The following is a 20,527-nucleotide window of genomic DNA, read 5'->3' on the forward strand; positions in this document are numbered from 1 at the left end:
CATCACTTTTTTTCAAGATCAAGCAAGCCTCTAAAGTTCTTGAACGATTCGAAGAGTAGAGCCCTAATAAGACCAACGTAATATTCTTCTGCTAACCAGGGAGACTGGAGCATACCAATTTTTTCTTAATCTTTTAAAAAATGTGAGAAGTGTAATACTATTACCCCAGTATTATAGTTTATGTATGTTTCAATTGTGAAACGTAAACAGACCTAGGAAATTCAACTCAAATAAAAAGTGGACATAAATATGCCAACTCTAAAGGTCAATATGGTTGTCTTTGGCTCTGTGCTATTTTGAAATGATCAGTCTGTGTCGAATGGCAAGATCTTTTTAAAAGGAAGGTTCCAAAGCACATTTATTGTTATGACTTAACTTGAGCTTTCTGAAGAAAACATAATGGTTTTAACAAAATATTGAATGTGGTTTTCAAAATTCCTAAATGAATCTACATATACAGAAAAAAATGCCTAATGCCACATATGAAGGTCATATACCTTCTTGACCCTTCATCCAGGAGCCAAATTCAGGTGGGTACCTACAACTTCTCAGCTACTGGTAGATGACCACTCCCTTTTACCTGTTACTCAGCCTGTGCATAGACTTGAGTAAGTTCATCAGTTACCAAAAGTGAAGCACTGGACTCTGACCTTACAAAGCAAATAACTCTTTGGGTTTACAAAGGGCAAAAATTTCCATGGGAAATCCCACATATTATAATCGCCCTGGGTGGACCCACATTGGCACACCAATGTGTTCCAATTCTGTATTTCCTATGAACCAACTAAAGTCAGATTCCTGGAAGGAACATTTCTTGGTTCCTACCATATCTATGAAATGCCTACATTCCATTACTGAGGTATTAAGAATGTTCAGAAAGCATGCGTCCTGCCTTGGTCGGATCATGTCTACACCATTGCCTCGAACTTTGGAGACCATAATTTAAGAGGCAATATTGAGTAATTGGAGTATGTCCAAAGAGCGTAATCAAGATTGTGAAAGTAACTTCAAATGACAAATGATTGAAAAAGAACTGGCGATGTTTAACCTGGAAAAAAAAAAAACACTGTCTTAGACTGTCTTATACTCTTCTCATTGCAATTTCATAGAAAAGGTTAGTTTTGCATGAAAAAGGCTTATTTTTTGTTGGTTATAAGAAGTAAGCAGATTTCAGCTCCATATAAGGAAGTACTTTCTCATAATTAGAATACACTGTTTTGTCAAAGATAACGGTCACTTTCCTGAAAGAATTCCCATTCACCATCTGCTACCAATACTTTTGCACTAAATAAGAGATTAGACTCCTAAGCTTTAAGGTAGCTTTAAATTCTAGGTTCCTAATAGTCTGTATATTTGGTTAACTCATAACATACTATACTTAAACACATTTTTTGCATGAGAATTTTGAGTCATTCTGGAACCAAGAGTTTCTTCTAAAGCAACTGGTTAAATCAAAAACACTTGATTTGATGCCAGTAGATATGATCCCCATTACCTTACAGATTGCTAAAACTGTGAAAGCATAAACTTCAACCTTGGGCTTAGGTTCAAATCCCTCCTCTAACATTTAAAACCTGATGTGACCTAGGCAAGCCCTTAACCTCAATAAGCTTTCATTTCTTCATCAGTAAAACGGGATAATAGTGTTTAGCTCACAAGACTGTTGTAAGGATTTTTTTTCACATTCATACAAGCCATGTAATTAAAGTGTACAATTCAGTGGTTTTCAGTATATTCATAGCATTGCACAACCAATACCACTAATTCCAGAACATTTTCATCACCCCCCCTCAAAACCTCTGTACCCAGCCTCAGTTATTCCCCATTTCTCCCTGATCCCTATCCTCGGGATAATAAACATAAAGAACTCAGCAAAGTTCCTGGCTCAAAGAAATCCCTTCATAGAGGGCAGTTGTTATCAGACATCATGCCTATCACATCCCGACAACATGAGGTTGGAGTGTGCTTTTTCCCTGTACCGTTTGAATACCTTCTACATGCCCCAAGACATACTAGACATATACACATAGAGGAAGACGGATGGGGAAAGGGAGGGACACAAAAGATTTTTTAAGCACAGTCCATAAGCAAATACGTAAATACATCTGAACACACAACTCTTTTTTTTACATGTTTCATTTTGAGAGAGTCATAGATTCACGCGCTGTTATGAGAAATGATACAGAGAGACACGTGTACTCTTCACACATACCTATGTAATCTAGCTATTTTTATGTAATCTATTTTCTTATGTTGTGAGGCTTTGTTGTTAGTGTTCTGTCCTCCATCCAATTTACCAGTGCAGACAAAGAGGGGAAATAATTAATGTTGCTGAGTGGACCCGGCCATGAAAGCGCTGAGAACCTGGGAGCGTTCTCCCTGGAGATCTGTGCGCTCTCAGCTTTTCACTTTAGCTTGAGGCACTGTCACTCCCTACTGAGTCTTCCTTTCTACAGAAGCCCTGACCACTTCTGGGTGAAAAGCAGAGCCTTTTTCTGTGAGGCTGAACTACTCAGGTTCTTGGAAAATGGCGGTGTTGTGGCTCATTGGGCAAAGGGTGTAGTTTGTGTTTAACATTGGAATATTCCAATTTCTATTGATTAGATCAATTAATATTCTAGTGCTGAGGTGAGGTAGTATGTTTTCTTTCCTCCAAAAACAATTACTCTGTATTGACTGAGCTCTAGGGGAAATGTTTCCTAGGATATAGCTGAGGTTGGTTTCAATGCAGTTGGAGTCTTTCATGTGGAAAATTCTCTACTTAGCAATTACATGCAATGAGAAAACTTGAATTCATAAGTGGTTCGGTAAATCACAAGCCATGAAGAGCATAGGAAGAGCCAAAGAGAGAAAGTCTGGGCATTTAGCCAAATTCACATCACCAATATTTCCCAAAAAATGGCCAACAAAATCTTGTGGAGAGCATTTTAAAAACACAGATTTCTGCACCAAAATACACCCATCCCCACTCTTGGTTGGCTCTAAATTCAATGGATTAAGGCAGACCAGAGAAAAAGGATTTCCATAAAGCTTCCCACGGGGTTCCGCTCGGGAGCCAAGGTTGAGAACTACTGCCTCAGGCTGGTATATTTCCCTGTGATGACTGTCCCCAGTGGGAAAGAGAAAATGAACACCTCCCTTTACCTCCACTGTCAAAATTCTTAAATTTCTTTTATTTTAAAATTATTTTTTACAATGATAATGATGAATTTCAGTTTTTCAAATGACTTAATGGAGACTATCTAGTTGGAGGTATTATGATACCAGTCTCATGGAAGAATATGCCCTGAATTCATCACAAATTTGAAAAGGAAAAAAATACTATACTCCACTGCTGCCAGAATATTTCACTTGTGACCAAAAAAAGAAAAAAAAAAAACTCACCAAGCAAGGCTGGGCATAGTGGACCATGTCTGTAATTCCAGCACTTTGGGAGGCCAAGGTGGGTGGGTTGCTTGAACCCAGGAGTTCGAGACCAGCCTGGACAACATGGTGAAACTCCATCTCTACAAAAAAATACAAAAAATTAGCCAGGTATAGTGGCACACACCTATAGTCCCAGCTACCGGGGAGGCTGAGGTGGAAGGATCACTTGAGTCTGGGAGGTCAAGGTTGTAGGAGTGAGACCATATCTCAAAAAAAAAAACAAAAAACAAAAAAAAACAACAACTCACCAATACCAACCACCTTCCAGCTTATCCAGCAAGTGGTGAAAGTGGGTGAAAACAAGGTGCATGTCCAGGTACACGCCTACACTGATGAAATCAAGAACTCTGACTGAACTTCCCCCACTATGCTCCCCTATCCCTTACAAACTCCTCTGTACCCCACAGATCCCACGCTCAACATTGTCACTGTTCATGTATATCAGAATCATACCTCTGAAGACCATATAAAGGTTGGGAATCCAATCTCTGGGACTAGGAGCACATTTTTAATTAAGAGCCTGTCTGAATTTGGAGCTATTACACACTGTAGCAATAAAATTAAACACTGTCACTCTCTGTTCTTTAATAGCTTACACACATCTCATATCCAAAGTCCCCAAACTAGAATTTTAAGAAATATCCCCTTAGTCTCTGGCTGTCAAATAATCTCTGCACAATTTTTCTCACTTCATCTTCACTTCATAGACTGTAACTATGCTTAAAGTGTTAGACTCAAATGGGCATATGTGGCCCATAAACATAAAAGAATATTTAGTGCATGCAAAAATGATAGCCTGTATCATGCAATCTTGCAAGAACTTGGGAAGGATGGAGCCCACAGGAATTGACCCATATGAAGGCCTCTTGGGAAGGTGCTCTTTCCAGAAAGAGGTGCCTTTAGAGATATGAGTAATCAGACACAGCAGACGGAGTGAGTGGAGGATACAGTGGAGCAGGTAGGTGGAAGCATCTCCCTTTTGTACCAACATGCCCCAGCCTCAAAGGATGACCTCTGAAGACAGAGACGTAGTGTACGGCCACACAGTGGGTCTCAAAGTCTTGTTCCCAGACCAGCAGCATCAGCATCACCAGGAACTTAGAAACACAAATCTTCGGGCCCCATTCCAAATCACTGTATCAGAAACTCTGGGGTTGGGGTTCAGCAACCTGTGTTTTGACAAAACCTCCAGGTGATTCGGATGCACCCTCAGGTTTGAGAACCACTAGGTTACAAGAAATGGAAATCTGACAAGTCCGATCAGACATTTCTTCTCAGGCTGTAAGAATCAAAATCTCCCTTCCCACCCCAGTGTCCTCTCTGCTTGCTCCCTGTCTTCATTCCCTTACGCTCACCTCCTCTTCCGTCTCCTCCCTCATCACCCCTTCCACCTCATCACACACCAGCAAACACCTGTACAGTGTTCAAAGAACTAGAAACAAGCCCCCATTTCTCCTTTTCTTGGAGAATGTATTTCATAACGTGTGCAAAGTGTGCAGGCAAGAGGCGGAATTTAAACAATACCTAATTAAAGAAGACAACACTACACATTTATCACATTACACTGTTGTGTATTTACCCCTTGCCACTTTTGAATGCATTTGCATATCATCTTTTATAATTCAATTCACTTGCTTAAATCATTTCTTTTATTTTTACTTATTTATTCAGAAGGAAAAGTTCATTTTGCAGATCACCGGGTCCTCCCAGTGGTGATCATCTGTAATTTCATACTCAAATTTTATTCTCGGAGCTCTAGGGTAATGGTATCTAAATCCTTAGAATATCACCTACTTGGTAGGAGCGTGAAATAGAAGCAAAGCAAGCATTTTATTTAAGAGAGATTGCATCAACATCCCAGCTGAAATTTCTTCAGATGTTGGCTTTGACTTCTTGCACTTATCAAACTCTGTATTCAGTCATCTGCTTCGTAGAGATGACAATCAGCAGGCTTCAGGCTCTGCTGGTCAGCTCAAAAATCAGCCAGGAATAAGCACAATAAAGAGACTATCAGAGAGAAACATCTCGTGATTCCTTTCCTCAATAACCTTGGGGTCTCTCCCTCGGGTTTCCATTTCTACCATGCTGCTTTTGAAGTTGTGCCTGTGCTGGGCAGCCATTTCCCACAAGAAGTTTTAAATACAACGTTTTCCCTTCTCTCCATTCTGGAACATTCAGTGGCTGTCTTGCCTCTGCTCTCCTGTGGCAGTCAGCACCGTCCTCTTCACCTCATGCTCACAGGACAGCCTCTGACATCGTGGCAGCTCTCCGAGCCACCCCTCCTTCTCCCCCTCACCCACCACCCTGCTCCTGCATCAGCTTACATCCTGTCACCTGTCGGAGGGCTCCAGCCAGGGCTTGTGACTTACTCTGCAATATCGCCCTCCAGGGACAGAGCTGCCTGGTCAACCTCAGGCTAACGGGCACCAAAGGCCATTTCCACTTAGACAAGCACTTTGCTGCCAAAGATACTGGTGCCCTTCCAGTCTCCCACTCGGTCCCTTTGGCCTGGTCTTTGGCATTGGAAGGCTGTGCTGCCTGAGTCAATGCGGGCCCTCCCGTTGAAAGATTGCTGAAAGGTGGTTTCCAAGAACTGATGTTCTCACATCACCCCATGGCTTAACTTTGCTGATTCAGGGAGAGTTCCCGCCTAGTAACAGACCTATAAACATCAGCACCGTTCACAGAATATGGCCACAAATAGATCAGATGAGGTTTTAAAGTTCATCCCCACCCCCTTGGCCTTCTCTGCTGAAAAGTCAGCAGAGGGCAGCCCCCATTTCATTCATTTCGTTCTTCCTGAGCCATTGCCCAAGCAAAAGAACAGCGTTTGCTTCCACCTCGGCACCTCCTTTATATAACAGGGTCTTTTTCGCTTCCCACATTGGTTGTTTTAAGATCAACATTCACCTTTAAATTAATTGCTCTAATATGTGCTCAATATTCCTTGCAAAGAAAAACCTTAGTGAAGTCTTCGCTGGGTATATATGTGGATTCATAAAATTCTACTCTTGGAGACATACTGTGAAAGGAGTACATTTCTGCAGGCTCATCTCAAGAGTAGCCCACTTAAACTAACTTGTGCTCAGGTGGCAAATGAAGACAAGGTTTATGAAACCAGATAGCTCCAAATCAGCTAGGGAATAAAATTAAAATTTGGGATTTCCTTGCAGGGCTCAGAGTGGAAAACTTACACAAGGCCATACTCTGTAAACAGCACAAGCTTTGGTGCCATAGAGACAGAGGTTCCCATCCCAACAGCTGCCACCCATGTGTAACCTGGGAGGAGGCTTATTTCTGCTGAGCCATAATATCTTCACATATAAATTGGGGTAAGGCCACTAGGGTTGTCAGGATGATTCAGTGAGATGCTATATTGGAAATCTCTAAAACAGTCCTGAAAGCAGTGAGTATTCCACTAATAATGGATATTACTTCAGCAAAGGTTCGTAGAAGCTACAATCTTTCCAGCGAGTCATCGCAACAAGTCACTCCTGTTTGTCCCCAAAGCTTAGCACACACACTTCCTTCTGCCTAGAGCATGTCCCGTCTCTCCTCTCTGCCCTCACCTCCATCTCGTTCACCCAGCTACACCTTCCCCTAGAAGCCCTCACTATGCCCTGGTTGTGCATTAAGGTCCCACTGCCAGGACACCTAAACTGATTGGTTTTCATGTATTTCCCCTACCAGGGCATCCCCAGTTCTGCCTCTGCCCATCTGCACTGGGCTCATGGTCTCCATGAGGACTGGCCCTGACGACCTGTTCACTATTGTGTCTGCAGCCTCTGCTTGGCACATTGTGGGTTTTCAGTAAATACTGAATAAATAAATGAATGAATGACAACCATTAGAGGCTTCCAAAAGAAGAAAAACTAAAATTCAAGGAAAGTAAAAGGGAATTGCGTTAATTATTCTTTATTCAACTATTTATTATGCATTAATTAATAGTTGCATTCTTGTAATTCCCTTTCATCCTCCTTGAATTACTTCTTCAAAAAAATACGAAATCTGTTCCCAAGAGTTCTAGCACTTTGTTCCCCTGACCCCTTGAATGTTGCACAAAATGTTACCTTAATTTCTTTCCAATATGTGATTTAAAAATGTGTTTATTATGCTTTACATCTTCTAATTCTTAAATTGACTATCTATTAATCACAGAGATACCAAGGAATGAGGAAGTCCTTGGTAGAAAAGTGTTAATAATTTACCAGTTGCCAACTGTACTTTTACCTCTGCATGCCAGGTAGGTAGAAGCATTACTCATGTTTTTTAATCTAAGAATTTCTTACATTTTTATGGCCTGTCCTTTGGGCTTATTTATGATGGTTTGTGACAAACAGACAACCTTTGCCATTAAGATTTATACTCTACTAACAAAGAAAACGCAGAAGTAGATAAGAAGCCCAAATTAAACCTGGCACTAGATAAGAACACCCAAATTAAATAATGACACTAAAAATTAAAAAAAAAAAAAATCCCAGTGAAGGTAATTTAAAATTAAAACAAAGAGTATAGACATTGCAGACTATGGACAATGAGAATATAAAAATTTTCAAAACCTAAACTACAAAATCTAGCATTTGCCAAATAAATTACTTTAAAAATTTTATACTTACATTTGTAGTGTCATGAAACAATACCCAGCTATTAAAATATTTTGAATGGCATGTTTTAATCTCATTCTTTTGTACCTTTGTTTGAAAAACCAAGCAATATTTTTTTGGTTTGGTAAAGTGTTCTTGGTTGGCAGAAGATATTCAGTATTTTTCTGTTTTTCCCATTAATACCATTTATCACAAAACTGACCTAGATATCTGTTATTGTTTTTAATAATCCCTTGAAATTCCTTGATGGTAAATGCCAATTGTAAAACTTGATTGGATTTCAGGAAAAGACAATTGCCTTAGAAACAAAGAACGCAGAGGAAAAAAATCCTGCCTTTGAGCAGGATTTTTGAGAGTGAAAGCACTGCTCATGATAGAGACCAAAGGTTAGTTCAGCAGAATAAGCAGTCAACAGTGTATGCCCAGCAATCTAAATACTACACAGCCATATGCGACCTGAGTAAACACAAATGTCCAGCTCAGGAATCCTTCAAAAAGGAGTTAATCTGACCTCACAACTAATTGATGCTAACCAAGGCACCTAAGACACAACCATCCAGTTAATACTACAGTATAATTATACAGAACGCTGTCTTTGATTTTGTGTAGAACTTCAAAGCAAAGCAAATACTGACACTGGACTTGCAGGTAATATCCTAGACTTAATTGCACATCACAGACTCAAACATGGTAATACCTGGGTGTGGAACTCATTCGCAAACCACTTCCAGGCTTCATAAAGAAGACAGAAGGAACTGGGTCCACACACATACACACTAACACAAATAAATGCCTATAATTTTTAAATTTTGCTGTGCCTGTATTCCTACTGACGCTTTTGCAAATCATTTACTTGTTCCGTTCCCAACTGTATTTCCTGTTATCGCCTTATAATTTATATGTGCCTTGAAAGTACATATTGTTGACCATTTTTATTTTCTTCACCTACAGATTTCCATGAAAACTAAATTAAAATGAAGTAGGAAGAAGCACAGTCTATTAAATTTCTTTTAGTCTTATCAATAAGCTTACTTGTCTGATTTACTTATGGTTGACTTTAATTCTTTTATATCTACAACCCAAGATCCCCAGCTTGTTTTCAAAGTTAATACCTGCAAATCTCTTCTTGTAGCAAAATTCCACTCAGTGGATGTGTTTTATTTCCAAATGATACTTAGAAATTATGTGTCTGTTCATGTGCAATGGTGCTACCTAAACAAATGAGACATGGTCTCTGTCTATAAAGACCAGGCATCCCCTGAGAACGCCAAGCTCCTAGACTCTGAGGTCTTAACGAAAAAAATGGAACACTCCATTCTGTTATTGCTTCCTCAGCTTTTTTCTTCCACAATAGTGAGCTTCCTATTTGGCTGCAGATATGTCAGGAAGTTACCCGATGTCACCAATTCTTTATCCAAAAGAAAGGGAACAGAGTATGAATACGGAATGAAAAAAACTTTTTTTTTAAATTCTGGTAGATAAAAATTGGTACAAATCAAAGAGGATATATCATTACATTCCAAGATAGAAGTTTTTAGTGCAGTACTTAGTTTCCAAAGACAGTTGATACGGTCTAGGGAACAGAACTCTCATGGTTCCCTGTGTGTAATTTTAAGCTGCAGAGAACCTCCTGCAGGTTGGGGTATCGTCTATGAAGTGATAGCTATTCTATAATAACCTATATTAAAACCTTGACAATCAGTAAGTTCATTCTATTGGAAATCCAGAAAGTTACTGAAAGAATTGGACCAAGGTTTTTAATAACATAGTCTAGCATGTCAAAAAGCCAGATAAAAAGGTGCGAAAATTCACAGTATAACTCCCTTAGATTGAAGCTAACCAATCAATTCCCAGTAGTAAAAAAAAAAAAAAAAAAGTAAGGTAGAAAAGGCCTACTCCAATTACATCTTTTGAAATTAAATTATTGTAAAATTGGATCTAAAAAGTATGGAGAAACTGCAGCAAAAAGACAAAAGAATAAAAGAATGAAGTGGATAACAGAATGAAGTGGAAAAGAGGGGCATGGTGTGTGTGGGTTAAACTTTGGGAGTGAATGCTACAAACAGAATAAAACAATGAGTCCGGAACACTGCGTTTGACAGATTGGCACATGGAGAAAGATGAACTTTACAAAACTGTATATTTAGTTTGGTCCTAATGCTGTCTTTGAAAGGACACCTTATGTATTCTACCTAAAAATAACTTAGTAATGATATTCAAATATTTTCTTAGCAGAGGAGCCATTTTTTCATTTGTTTCCCCAAGGTTTCTGCTGCATTTCCAACTCTCAGGCTCCTAGAAACCTCTACAGGCAGCTTTCAGGAACCTTGGAACTCTACGGACCAGTTCAAAAATCACTGTGGTATTAAATTCATGTTGTTCAAAGTCAACAGATATGCATATAACTGGAGTGGGGGAGAGCGTGTAGAACCTTCAAAATCGTCTCAGTATACACAGCCATACGTGATCTCTTAATGACTCGGGGCCTAGTCCTTGTTTTCCCCTCTGTCTAGTCTTCTTGTTCCCTGAGGGAGCTTCACAAACTATCTCTAAGCTGTTGACTATAAATTTATGCAGTGACTCAGCACTGACTCTTTCTCCCACACACTGTACACTCTACATGGTGGGAAGGTCTGTTGACTCTGACAGCCAAACACATCTAGAACTGGCCACTTCTCGCCACCCCAATTCAGGCTGCCACATCAGATTGCGGCAGCCTCTCCCTGGTCTCATCTCTCCCCATTCTAGTCTCAAAATGACAGCCAGAGTGGTCCTTACCTGAGGAAAGTTTCTTTCACTCCTCTACTCACAAAACCATTCACAGATTCTCCATTCTACCAGAAGAAAAGCCAGATCTCTTTCTGAGGCCTAAAGGTCATGCTGGACCCTGTGATAAGCCACCCAGATCCTCTTCAGGGTGACCTAACCCGTGCTGCCGGAGCTGATCAATGTCTTCAGGACTGCCTCAGCTGAAGTCACCTCACCCAAGGTCACAGAGTCTTCCCACGGCAGCCCATATCCAATGACTGGGCCACACGGGGTCATCAAGGCCCAGACATATCTTCCCAATCAGGCCAGTGCTCTGTGTGGGGGTCATCTCAGACTGTTACTGGGCCTGCATCGCAGTTCGACCTGTTTCTGTCCTACTTCCTTCCACTCCCTTCCATAGGTCTTCATTTCAACAGCACTCCCTAAAAAATGATCTGCTCACCCAATTCCCTCTCAGAGTCTGTTTCTAGAGAACCCAGCCTGCAACACAGTCCTACGTGATCTAGCTCCCTGTAGCCTCTCTGAATACCTGCTCACTCTGCACCAACCTCTCCTGCTTGCTCTGTGCCAAGCACACTGGCCTTTGATATTTCCAGAGGATTGACTGACTCCTTCCTCCAGATCCCTGCATGGTTGTTCCTTTTGCCTGCAACATCCTTCCCCAGACACCTGCACTGCTACCTCCTGTCAGCTTCACCTAAATATCGCCTTCGAAACAAGCCCACCCTGACCTACTGACATAGAAAATAAAAGTTTTAAAATGGAACAGGTCTCATTTTTTTTTTCTCATGTATTTGCTTATCTTTCTGGATATTTATTTCATTTTTGAAGAAATGACTTCACCTGCTTTTAAAAGCTTGAAAATTCTTGTTTTAAATATATAAAGACAGTGCAGTGGTTAATACAGGATTTGGGCTTGCACAGACCTGGATTTGAATGTCCTAGCACTGCCACTCTGCAGCTGTGTAGCCTGGGGACATCTCAGCCTCAGTTTCTTTATCCATGAAGTAGGGATAGCACAGCTTCTACCTCTTAGAATGGTTATGAGGATTAAGTGACTTTATGTAAGTAACAGACTGTGAAAATGACAGAGATCCATGTAAATATTGGGAATTATTGAGAGATTCTCCTATGAACCACACGTACTAAAAAAATAAAATAAAATACACTGGAGTATATTTGTAGCCTGACTTACTGATCAGAGTCCTAGAAAATATTCTTTTCAACCATACTCAACCTGGAGTGGACAGAAAACTTTCAGCAAAGCAGAAAGGACTAATTCTAGAAAGGAAAGTATCGCCCCGAGGGCATAGTAACAGCCCAAAAAATGTTACTGGGGACATGGCAGAGTAATTACCAACCAGTGTCGTCTAGGCAGTTACATAGTATAAAATCCTAATTCTTTGCTCTTTTTGCACTGACTTTAATTACTACAGACTTTATTCTACTCTAAGGAAATTCTACTCTAAGGAAAGCTTATGTGAAAGAAAAATCATATCGTATTTCAAGTATCTAGATGTATATATGTTCATCAGAAGAGCTTTAAACTTTAAAACCAGCTATATGTCTGATTATCTGAGATCAGAGACCTAAATCTTTTCATACATATTTTTAACCCAAAGTGTTTATACTCATTTCTGTTTTTGTGATACAAAATAATGATCGGTGGCTTAAAACAAAACAATAACTTCTCCAAAATCTCAACAATTTTTGCTTGTGTTCACTCATTTTTCATTGTACAGAATAAAATGTCCTCATCCATGACCTCAAATCCACAAGCTTGACTGATTTCAGAGGTTACATCAGAGGTCCACTCCGCCAGGCAGAGATGATAGACCACCTATAAGATAGCACTAATGGAAACCACAAAAGTCTGAGATTTACCATTACATTATGTATCTGCCTGTTCAGATTTATTTGCAGATCCCACTGTAGTCGATTTCCTTATTTCTAAAGAGAGAATCATAAGCTTATGTTTAAAAGAATTAATAACAAGTTTCACTGAAGAGATATCATTAAAAACTATCATTTTGTGATTATACGTTAAAAATAATAATTGCACCATTGATTAAAATAATAATAAATGGTGATGTAAGGAATAAAGACAGCAGACAATGACAGCACAGTGTGACTTTGCCAAGAGTTTCTATTACTGCATGAGTAGAAGGCAGGCCTGCGTGCTGATGGAGACAAACTAGGAACAAGTTACCCCAATCCTACAGACTCACGTGCAGTATCTGGAAAAAGTACTGCCTGGGGTGAGGCAAATTTGGGAAACGATCTTCTATTCTCACAGTGAGGTGTGTGTGTGTGTGTGTGTGTGTGTGTGTGTGTGTGTGTGTGCGCGCGCGCGCCTGTGTGTGTATTTGCCTTTGGGAAACTCAATGGCACATAAGGTTATTCAGGGGTTTTTTTCAAGTGATTATTTGCTAAAAATTGCCTTAACCTTTCCACGTCCTCACTGAGGATGTCATACACTCCTCCGGTTTTTCTTCATAGCTTTATACAACTTAATATTCAGGCTAGGGAAACTGGAAATTTCCTCCAGGTCAAACAACTCCTTAAATCTATCTATAAATTTATTTTCCTTCTCCAACCTGAATTTCATGGCCCAGAGGATGATGGTGGTTTCTTTGCACAGATGGTCAAAGGTAATGAGGAGCTCTTCCAAGAAAGGATGAGCGTAGACCACATCTGCTGCCAAAATATAGTCAAAATTATTAGAAGACCTGGGGAAGTTTGTATCTAAAGCTACTCCCCAGGAGAGTTCTTTAACCTGAGGCAAATGCTTGCTTTTCATTTTGGTGTTTCGGGAAATATTATATTGCAGGTTTCCAAGTAATTCGGGTAAATCTGTGGCCGTCACATGAGCACCTGTGAAGCAAAGGACAGTAGAGAAAGTAACCCTCATGAGATAAGGTAGAACAATCAAGATTTTCAAGCCAACATGCACTTTGCAATTCTGCAAAATTGTTCATCCCCCCTACACAAGAAGACTTGTCAGTACCTATACACAGAAAGGGAATCCCATTCAAATGGATGCTAAAGCAGCTATATGCCTCTGCTTAAAGAGAAAAAAAAGACAGAGAGAGACCCATGGTACTTTTGCAAACCACTGCATTTTTTATGTTCTCCTGGTTTTTTGTTCTGGTATGTTTTGCTGTTACTATTGTTTTTGTTTGCTATTTATCTACTACATACCAGGAGAAAAATAATCAAGAGAAAGAGAAAGTCAAAATATTTGGCACCCTCATTGGAATAATGAGAAGTCATTGATGGAAGAATAGGTACCTCCCTAAAAGAATTCTGAGCCTCAGTCATGTGAGACCAAGTGTATGTAACATCAGACATCCTAGAGTTGAACAGGAAGTGCTCAAGTGAGAAGTGGAGGGAGGAAAGAAGACCTTTCCACGGCATTCCCTGAAACGTATGATGACATCCATGCTATGCCCAGGTTTTCAACTTGGCCCATCACAAGTGTAAATCTTCCCATCAAAAGATGCTAAAAACACAGCATGTGTATCGCGCTCATAAAGCCACCACTCACAGAAGAAGATGTAAACAATTTCCAAGATAGAAGTGAATAGTGATGGGTTTTTGAGGAAGAAATATGGCAGGAGCAAATTTGTAGAAATTTGGTCACTAAAGTAAACTTTGAGCAGTAGCAAAGGCTGAAAATAATCTGCAAATAAATCTAAGATTGTCCAACTCTGCAGCATCAGAAAAGCACAGACCAGGTAAAGAAGCAGAAAGCAGAAATGGAAGAGAAGTCTAGTTCAGCTCAGACAAATAAGAAGCTACTCCTCAGCAGCAATATCACGAGTCTCTTGGCATCAATTGTATTTTGTGAAAACATTAAAATGGGAGGGGAAGTTGCCTATCATTGGTACACTCACGGAGATACAAGCCTTTACATTCTACTATGGGTGGGTCTATCATTTTCAACAAATCTTTTTTAAATCTCAGAGCAGGGAATACACCTTTGCCCATATTGAATGTAAACTGTCCCTTACACTTAATATCTTTGTGCCTAGAGAGATAAACACTCCCGCTTTCAGCATACTGACTAAGCAAAGTTTCCATCTTTTAATATTCGTTTCAAGTTAGACAAGTGGACTCAAGGGACCCGTTCTTTATAATAAAACCAATGACTCCCTGAAGTACAAATTCTGCTCCTAAGTCAGGCTTTCAGGTATAAATCGAATAGTGACTCTGACCTATCCTTACTAAATGGAATAGTGACTTTGGCAAACAATATCAGGATACAGCAACTTTTAAAAAAATACATTTGGGAAGACTCCAAGACACTTATAAATACTCTTATAAAAACAAATTTGAAAGTTGTAAATTGCTAAATGTTCGATTCCTCTAAAGATTTTAAAGTGGCAGGTGTGCACTTCTGAAGATCAAGGAAATCAGGATGGATCTGGGTAGCGCACATCAGAGAAGGAGCTACACTAAGGCAATGAGATAGAAAACAATAGCAAAAAGACTGAACTGAAATAGGCTCAGGCATATATTAAAAACTATCACATGCTTAGTTGGAAAAGATGCTCGTGAGAGAACTCAGGGTAACAATAAAAAAGAACGGAGGTGGGTCAGGCACAGTGGCTCACGCCTGTAATCCCAGCACTTTGGGAGGCCCAGGTGGGTGGATCACCTGTGGTCAGGGTTTCAAAACCAGCCTGGCCAACATGGCAAAACCCTCTCTCTACTAAAAATACAAAAAAAATTAGCTGGGCGTGGTGGTGCGTGTCTGTAGTCCCGGCTACTCGGGGAGGCTGAGGCAGGAGAACCGCTTGAACCCAGGAGGCGGAGGTTGCAGGGAGCCGAGATCGAACCACCGCACTCCAGCCTGGGCAACAGAGAAAAAAAAAAAAAAAAAAAAAAAAAAAAAAAGGGAGATGAACTGAACTGAGAAAACAAATTCAAGGACAAACACCTAAAAATAGAAGCAGACGTGTGATTTTTATGTGATTTCTAATACTCTCTCCCTATTCTAACAGGTGCTTTTTCATAAAAGCATAGCACTTCAAAACTCAAAAAGAATCTACAGCTACGTGGGAACACTGAAATGGTGCTAAAATTTAAAGTGCGTCTGAATCAGCAGCAATAGAATCTGCCTCTGCCTGGTATTTCACATTTCTCCTCTTGAAACCAGAATGCTTCCGTGCACCACTTAGTCAGAACACCTCATCTGAGGCTTGCGATGGTATTCCACAAGCAGAATGAACACAACTTAATGCAGAAAACTATGAAAGAAACCGGTAAGGAGACTTTACAATCTGTAGTTTCTAGATGAAGCCCATTCAAACAATTAAGGAGTCACAGATAGGTGCAGGTCATAGTACACTGGATAGGAAAACAACTAATGATATTTGATCATCAAATTCTCTGACACTCCCCCTATTCAATCAGAAATATCTGCTTACCAAGTAAACTTGCCACAATGGAGACTAGTCCTGTTCCAGCTCCAATTTCAATCACGTTTTTGTCAACCATATTATACTGCTTTGCATTTGTTTCCAGGAAATAGCATAGAACAAGGGCCTATGAAAGTTAGAAAAAAGAAAACAGGGATGCTTGGCAAGTAATAACAGAAAGTAAAATTAAACTGTATTGCATAAATATATCGCTAATGTTATGATATGTATGTGTGCACATATGAGTATATGAGAGTACTCATGTGTGTACCTGTACATCACTCCGAGAAACGTCAACAAAAGTGTATCCTCTGAGAGGTTCAACATTTCTGCTAGAAAAATTCCTTGGGGATTACTGAGAGGAAAAGAGAGAGAACTAAACAGCGGAGTTCAGTTGCTTAGGTTTGATCATTTTTAAAGGAAGCAACTTCTGATAATACTAGTCATTTCCAAGTAGTGTGTGGGATCAGGGCAGGTGGGGTGGTGGGTCTACTTCTCTTCACGGGACAGTTGGTAAAGGATTGAGGGTCTTTGAGGACATTCTACATGTGAGACTCATAAAGATTTCATTGCAATTGTTTAACTCAAATGGAACTAATAAAAGGGGAAATGAAAGTGTTTACTACTCTAAACTCTTATTTTAAAAACTGAAGAAGTAAATACCCTGTATTAATCCTACAAATTTTAATAAAGTCAGAAATACAATTAATTGAGGCCCCGTGGCCAGGCACAGTGGCTCACACCTGTAATTCCAGCACTTTGGGAGGCCAAGGCAGGTGGATCATCTGAGGTCAGGAGTTCCAGACCAGCCTGGCCAGCATGGTGAAACCCCATCTCTACTAAAAATACAAAAATTAGCCGGGCATGGTGGCAGGCGCCTGTAATCCCAGCTACTTGGGAGGCTGAGGCAGGAGAATCATTGGAACCTGGGAGGCGGAGGTTGCAGTAAGCCAAGATCATGCCATTGCACTCCAGCCTCAGGGACAAGAGTGAGACTTCGTCTCAAAAAAAAAAAAAAAAAAAAAAATTGAGGTCCAGAGTGGTGGCTCATGCCTATAATCCCAGTACCTTGGGAGGCGGAGGTGGACGAATTACTTGAGGCAAGGAGTTCGAAATCAGCCTGGCCAACATGGTGAAACCCCATTCCTACTAAAATTACAAAAATTAGCTTGGCTTGGTGGTGCACGCCTGTAGTCCCAGCTACTCAGGAGGCTGCAGCTGAAGAATAGTTTAAACCCAGGAGGCAGAGGTTGCAGTGAGCTGAGTCCACACCACTGTACTCCAGCCTGGGTGACAGAGCAAGACTCTGTCTCAAAAAAAAAAAAAAAAGAAAGAAAGAAAGAAAAAGAAAAAAAAAACAGAATTATAGAGTTAACTGGGAGAAGTAATTTCCCAGTCACATGATTTCTAAAACATACTATTATTTGAGGTCACAAAGAAGGAATATGGAACCTGTTTTGTTCTTCCAAATAGAACATAATAATGAACAAAACTGACTGGAAAAATAATTGGAATGTAACAAAATCTGTATGAAATTATACCGATGGCCAAACAACAGCACCATAACAATCCATGGCCTCAGTAATTCGAATCTCATGACCAATAAAACGAAAACTTTCCCAGGAAGTAGTTGTTATTGAAGTCGGAATAAAACATCTTGCCATGATCTCTGTGACCACCTGCTTGTCATCATAGTCTTCTCTGGTCTCTGAAAGGAAAAGAAAAAGGTAATGGTTGTATAAGTAAATCTATGAAAAGAGAAAAGAATTTGACGGAAATACAGCATTTCTGCTTAGTCTAAGGAGCTTTTGAATTGACTTTAGGTGAGAAATAATAAGGTAAACTATTTGAAAATGACTCATAATGTAAGCTAATATTGCCATTCATCAGGGTGGCAACATCTTTGTTATTTTTATGGGAGTTGAAATCACCACTATCTTATTGTGCAATGCTACATGCAACAAATAATAATTGATGCACTTTTTTAAAGCAATATATTTTAAGAGCCACCAGTCAGTTCATATAGATTAAGAGAAAGATTGGTGATGGAATATAAGAATCCACCTCTTCATATTGGCCACTCAGTGCAGTCCTAGTTGTTCTGTGTCCCAGGCACGGTGCTGAGTGATGGAGTATAGTAGCTAGCCAAAAAGACATGGTCCCTGCCCTTGGAAAAATTGGAAATCCACCGACACAAACATGTGGTATCTCATGGCATCCCTATGAAGAATTGTTGGATTGGATGAAAGTGCTTTTCCACGGTACTCCCAAGGCTCTTGGCTCTGGAGCCCACTTGGATAGACATTTCTAATAAATGGTGTGTTCTCAGCTTTGCCTTGATGAACAGTTTTGTCAATGGTTTGACTAACTGATGACATTACAAGTATTATAAAATTTTCAGAATATATAAATGTGATGGCGACGACAAGTATAATAGAAAACTAAATGTGTTGGAGAGTTATAACAATGAATTGGCCTTAACAATGTGAAATCTGACAAAGATAAGTGTAAAGACCGTATTCAGCCTCAGTTTAGCAGCACTGTGTAAGGGGTGGGGACAGATAGATACATTTACTTGGCCACAAGCTCAATATGAGTCAAAAGTTTAATATGACCATCAAAAAATCGGTGCACCTAGACCACATTAAAAATATAATTTCCAAAATCAGGGAGGTAGAGGCTTTATTTTACACCAGTCAGATTATACTTGTACATCCAGTTAGGGAAGGCCCACTTTAGAGGGACATGGAGAAATCGTAGCAACTGAGGGGTCAGAAATCTTGAAACTCACCTTATAAGGACAGTTTTGGGGAGTTCAACACGTTCATCAAAAAGAAAAGATCTGAGTGAACACAAGAGTTTTCAAATTTTGAAGGACTAGAAAATAGAGGGTTGGGGTACATGCGTGTGTGTGTGTGTGTGTCCTGCTTAGAACACAAACAGATTCATGTACTCCTCAAAACAACTCCAATGTAACCATACCCACAGGAAGGGCCCAGCCTACCTCCCACCTCTACCACTACTGCAAACATTGACCCTTGACAGAGATGCAGGGGAAACAAAGAAATAGAAATTTGGTATTTTTCAGCAAGAGCCGTCTCTTCTAATATTTTTCACTGTACTTCACCTTAAACAACTGTATGCATTCATATTCAGGAAGAGCTCTAAGAACCAAATAATATTGGTAACATGTTTTATTTGAACTTTAACTTCTATTTCACTATATGCACTTGCCTTGCTAAGACTCGAGGTGCAGGGGGAGGGCAACACTTGCTGTGGAAGTTCTTTAGGGAAAAGTAGAGAACGTTAATTGCTTTCTTGACCTTTAGCTGAATTTGTCCTCTTGGGCCTCCTTGCATACTACTTGGAAATGTAGCACTTCTATGACAAGTCACCTAAGGTATCAGGGATTAATAGATGTTACAGTACACTAAGTCCCAGGAGCATCTTCGAAAGTCCCAGTCTTTGATATACAAACTTTCGCAGTGAATATTTACTGATACAACCTGACATCTTTGACTTTGCATGTTCTTTTAAAGGTTAGTTGGCCAGATTAGTGCTCCCGTCCTAACAACTACAGAGGAATAACAAATGAATTCCCAGCTTTTGACTGCGTCCTTCTGAATAGTTATTTCATTCTAAGAATGACCCCATCTTTACCTTCATATGGAAATGAGATTTAAAAATATATGAATATATTATAATTGAAAATTACTTATACTCCTAAAACAAAGAACCTTAAAGAGATTTCATGAAATGAATACAACCACTACTAATTGCATATACACTTTAAAAAGAGCACAACTATATCACTCATAAATGGTAATGCAAAAGTAGTTATACACCTAAGATGGTCATGTATCACAGAAAACATTATCAGGTTGAATAAAATTTAATTGATAACACTTTATATTAATATTCTCTTTTACATTTAAATATTATATGAATACTATAAGCATCCAACAAGTAACCTTCATAAATTAGCATAATTTACAGCATGAAACCAAAATAAACTAAACTTGGCTGCCTAAAATAATTTGTCTAAAGGGGGACATGCTCTTTGTAAGTACCACGCTGATAAAATCATAAAAAATTCTTTTAGAGGAATGATGATCAAAATGAAATTTCTTTATGACAAGGAAAAAAATAATTATTTGTCTAAAAGTGTAAAATTTTAAAAGCAAACATATACACATAAACACACAATTATTTCCATGTTAAAACATTGGTTGCTGTTTTCCAGTGTGAACTACTATTTAAAGATTTTGAGGTAATAGTTTTTTGTTGTTGTTGTTGTTGTTTTGT

At 39.5% G+C, this 20,527-nt stretch overlaps 1 protein-coding gene across 1 annotated transcript; it reads right to left on the reverse strand.

The window, feature by feature from the left end:
- Positions 1-13,269: 13,269 nt before the first annotated feature.
- On the reverse strand, positions 13,270-19,254 carry LOC111546593. The gene is made up of 4 exons (XM_026457396.1): positions 19,227-19,254; positions 17,764-17,930; positions 16,232-16,349; positions 13,270-13,673 (listed from the first exon to the last, which is right to left on the reverse strand). The coding sequence occupies exons 1-4, from the start codon at positions 19,252-19,254 to the stop codon at positions 13,270-13,272; spliced, it is 717 nt and encodes a 238-aa protein (XP_026313181.1).
- Positions 19,255-20,527: the final 1,273 nt, after the last annotated feature.

Source organism: Piliocolobus tephrosceles, chromosome X, assembly GCF_002776525.5.
Source record: "Piliocolobus tephrosceles isolate RC106 chromosome X, ASM277652v3, whole genome shotgun sequence".
Lineage (NCBI taxonomy): Eukaryota > Metazoa > Chordata > Mammalia > Primates > Cercopithecidae > Piliocolobus > Piliocolobus tephrosceles.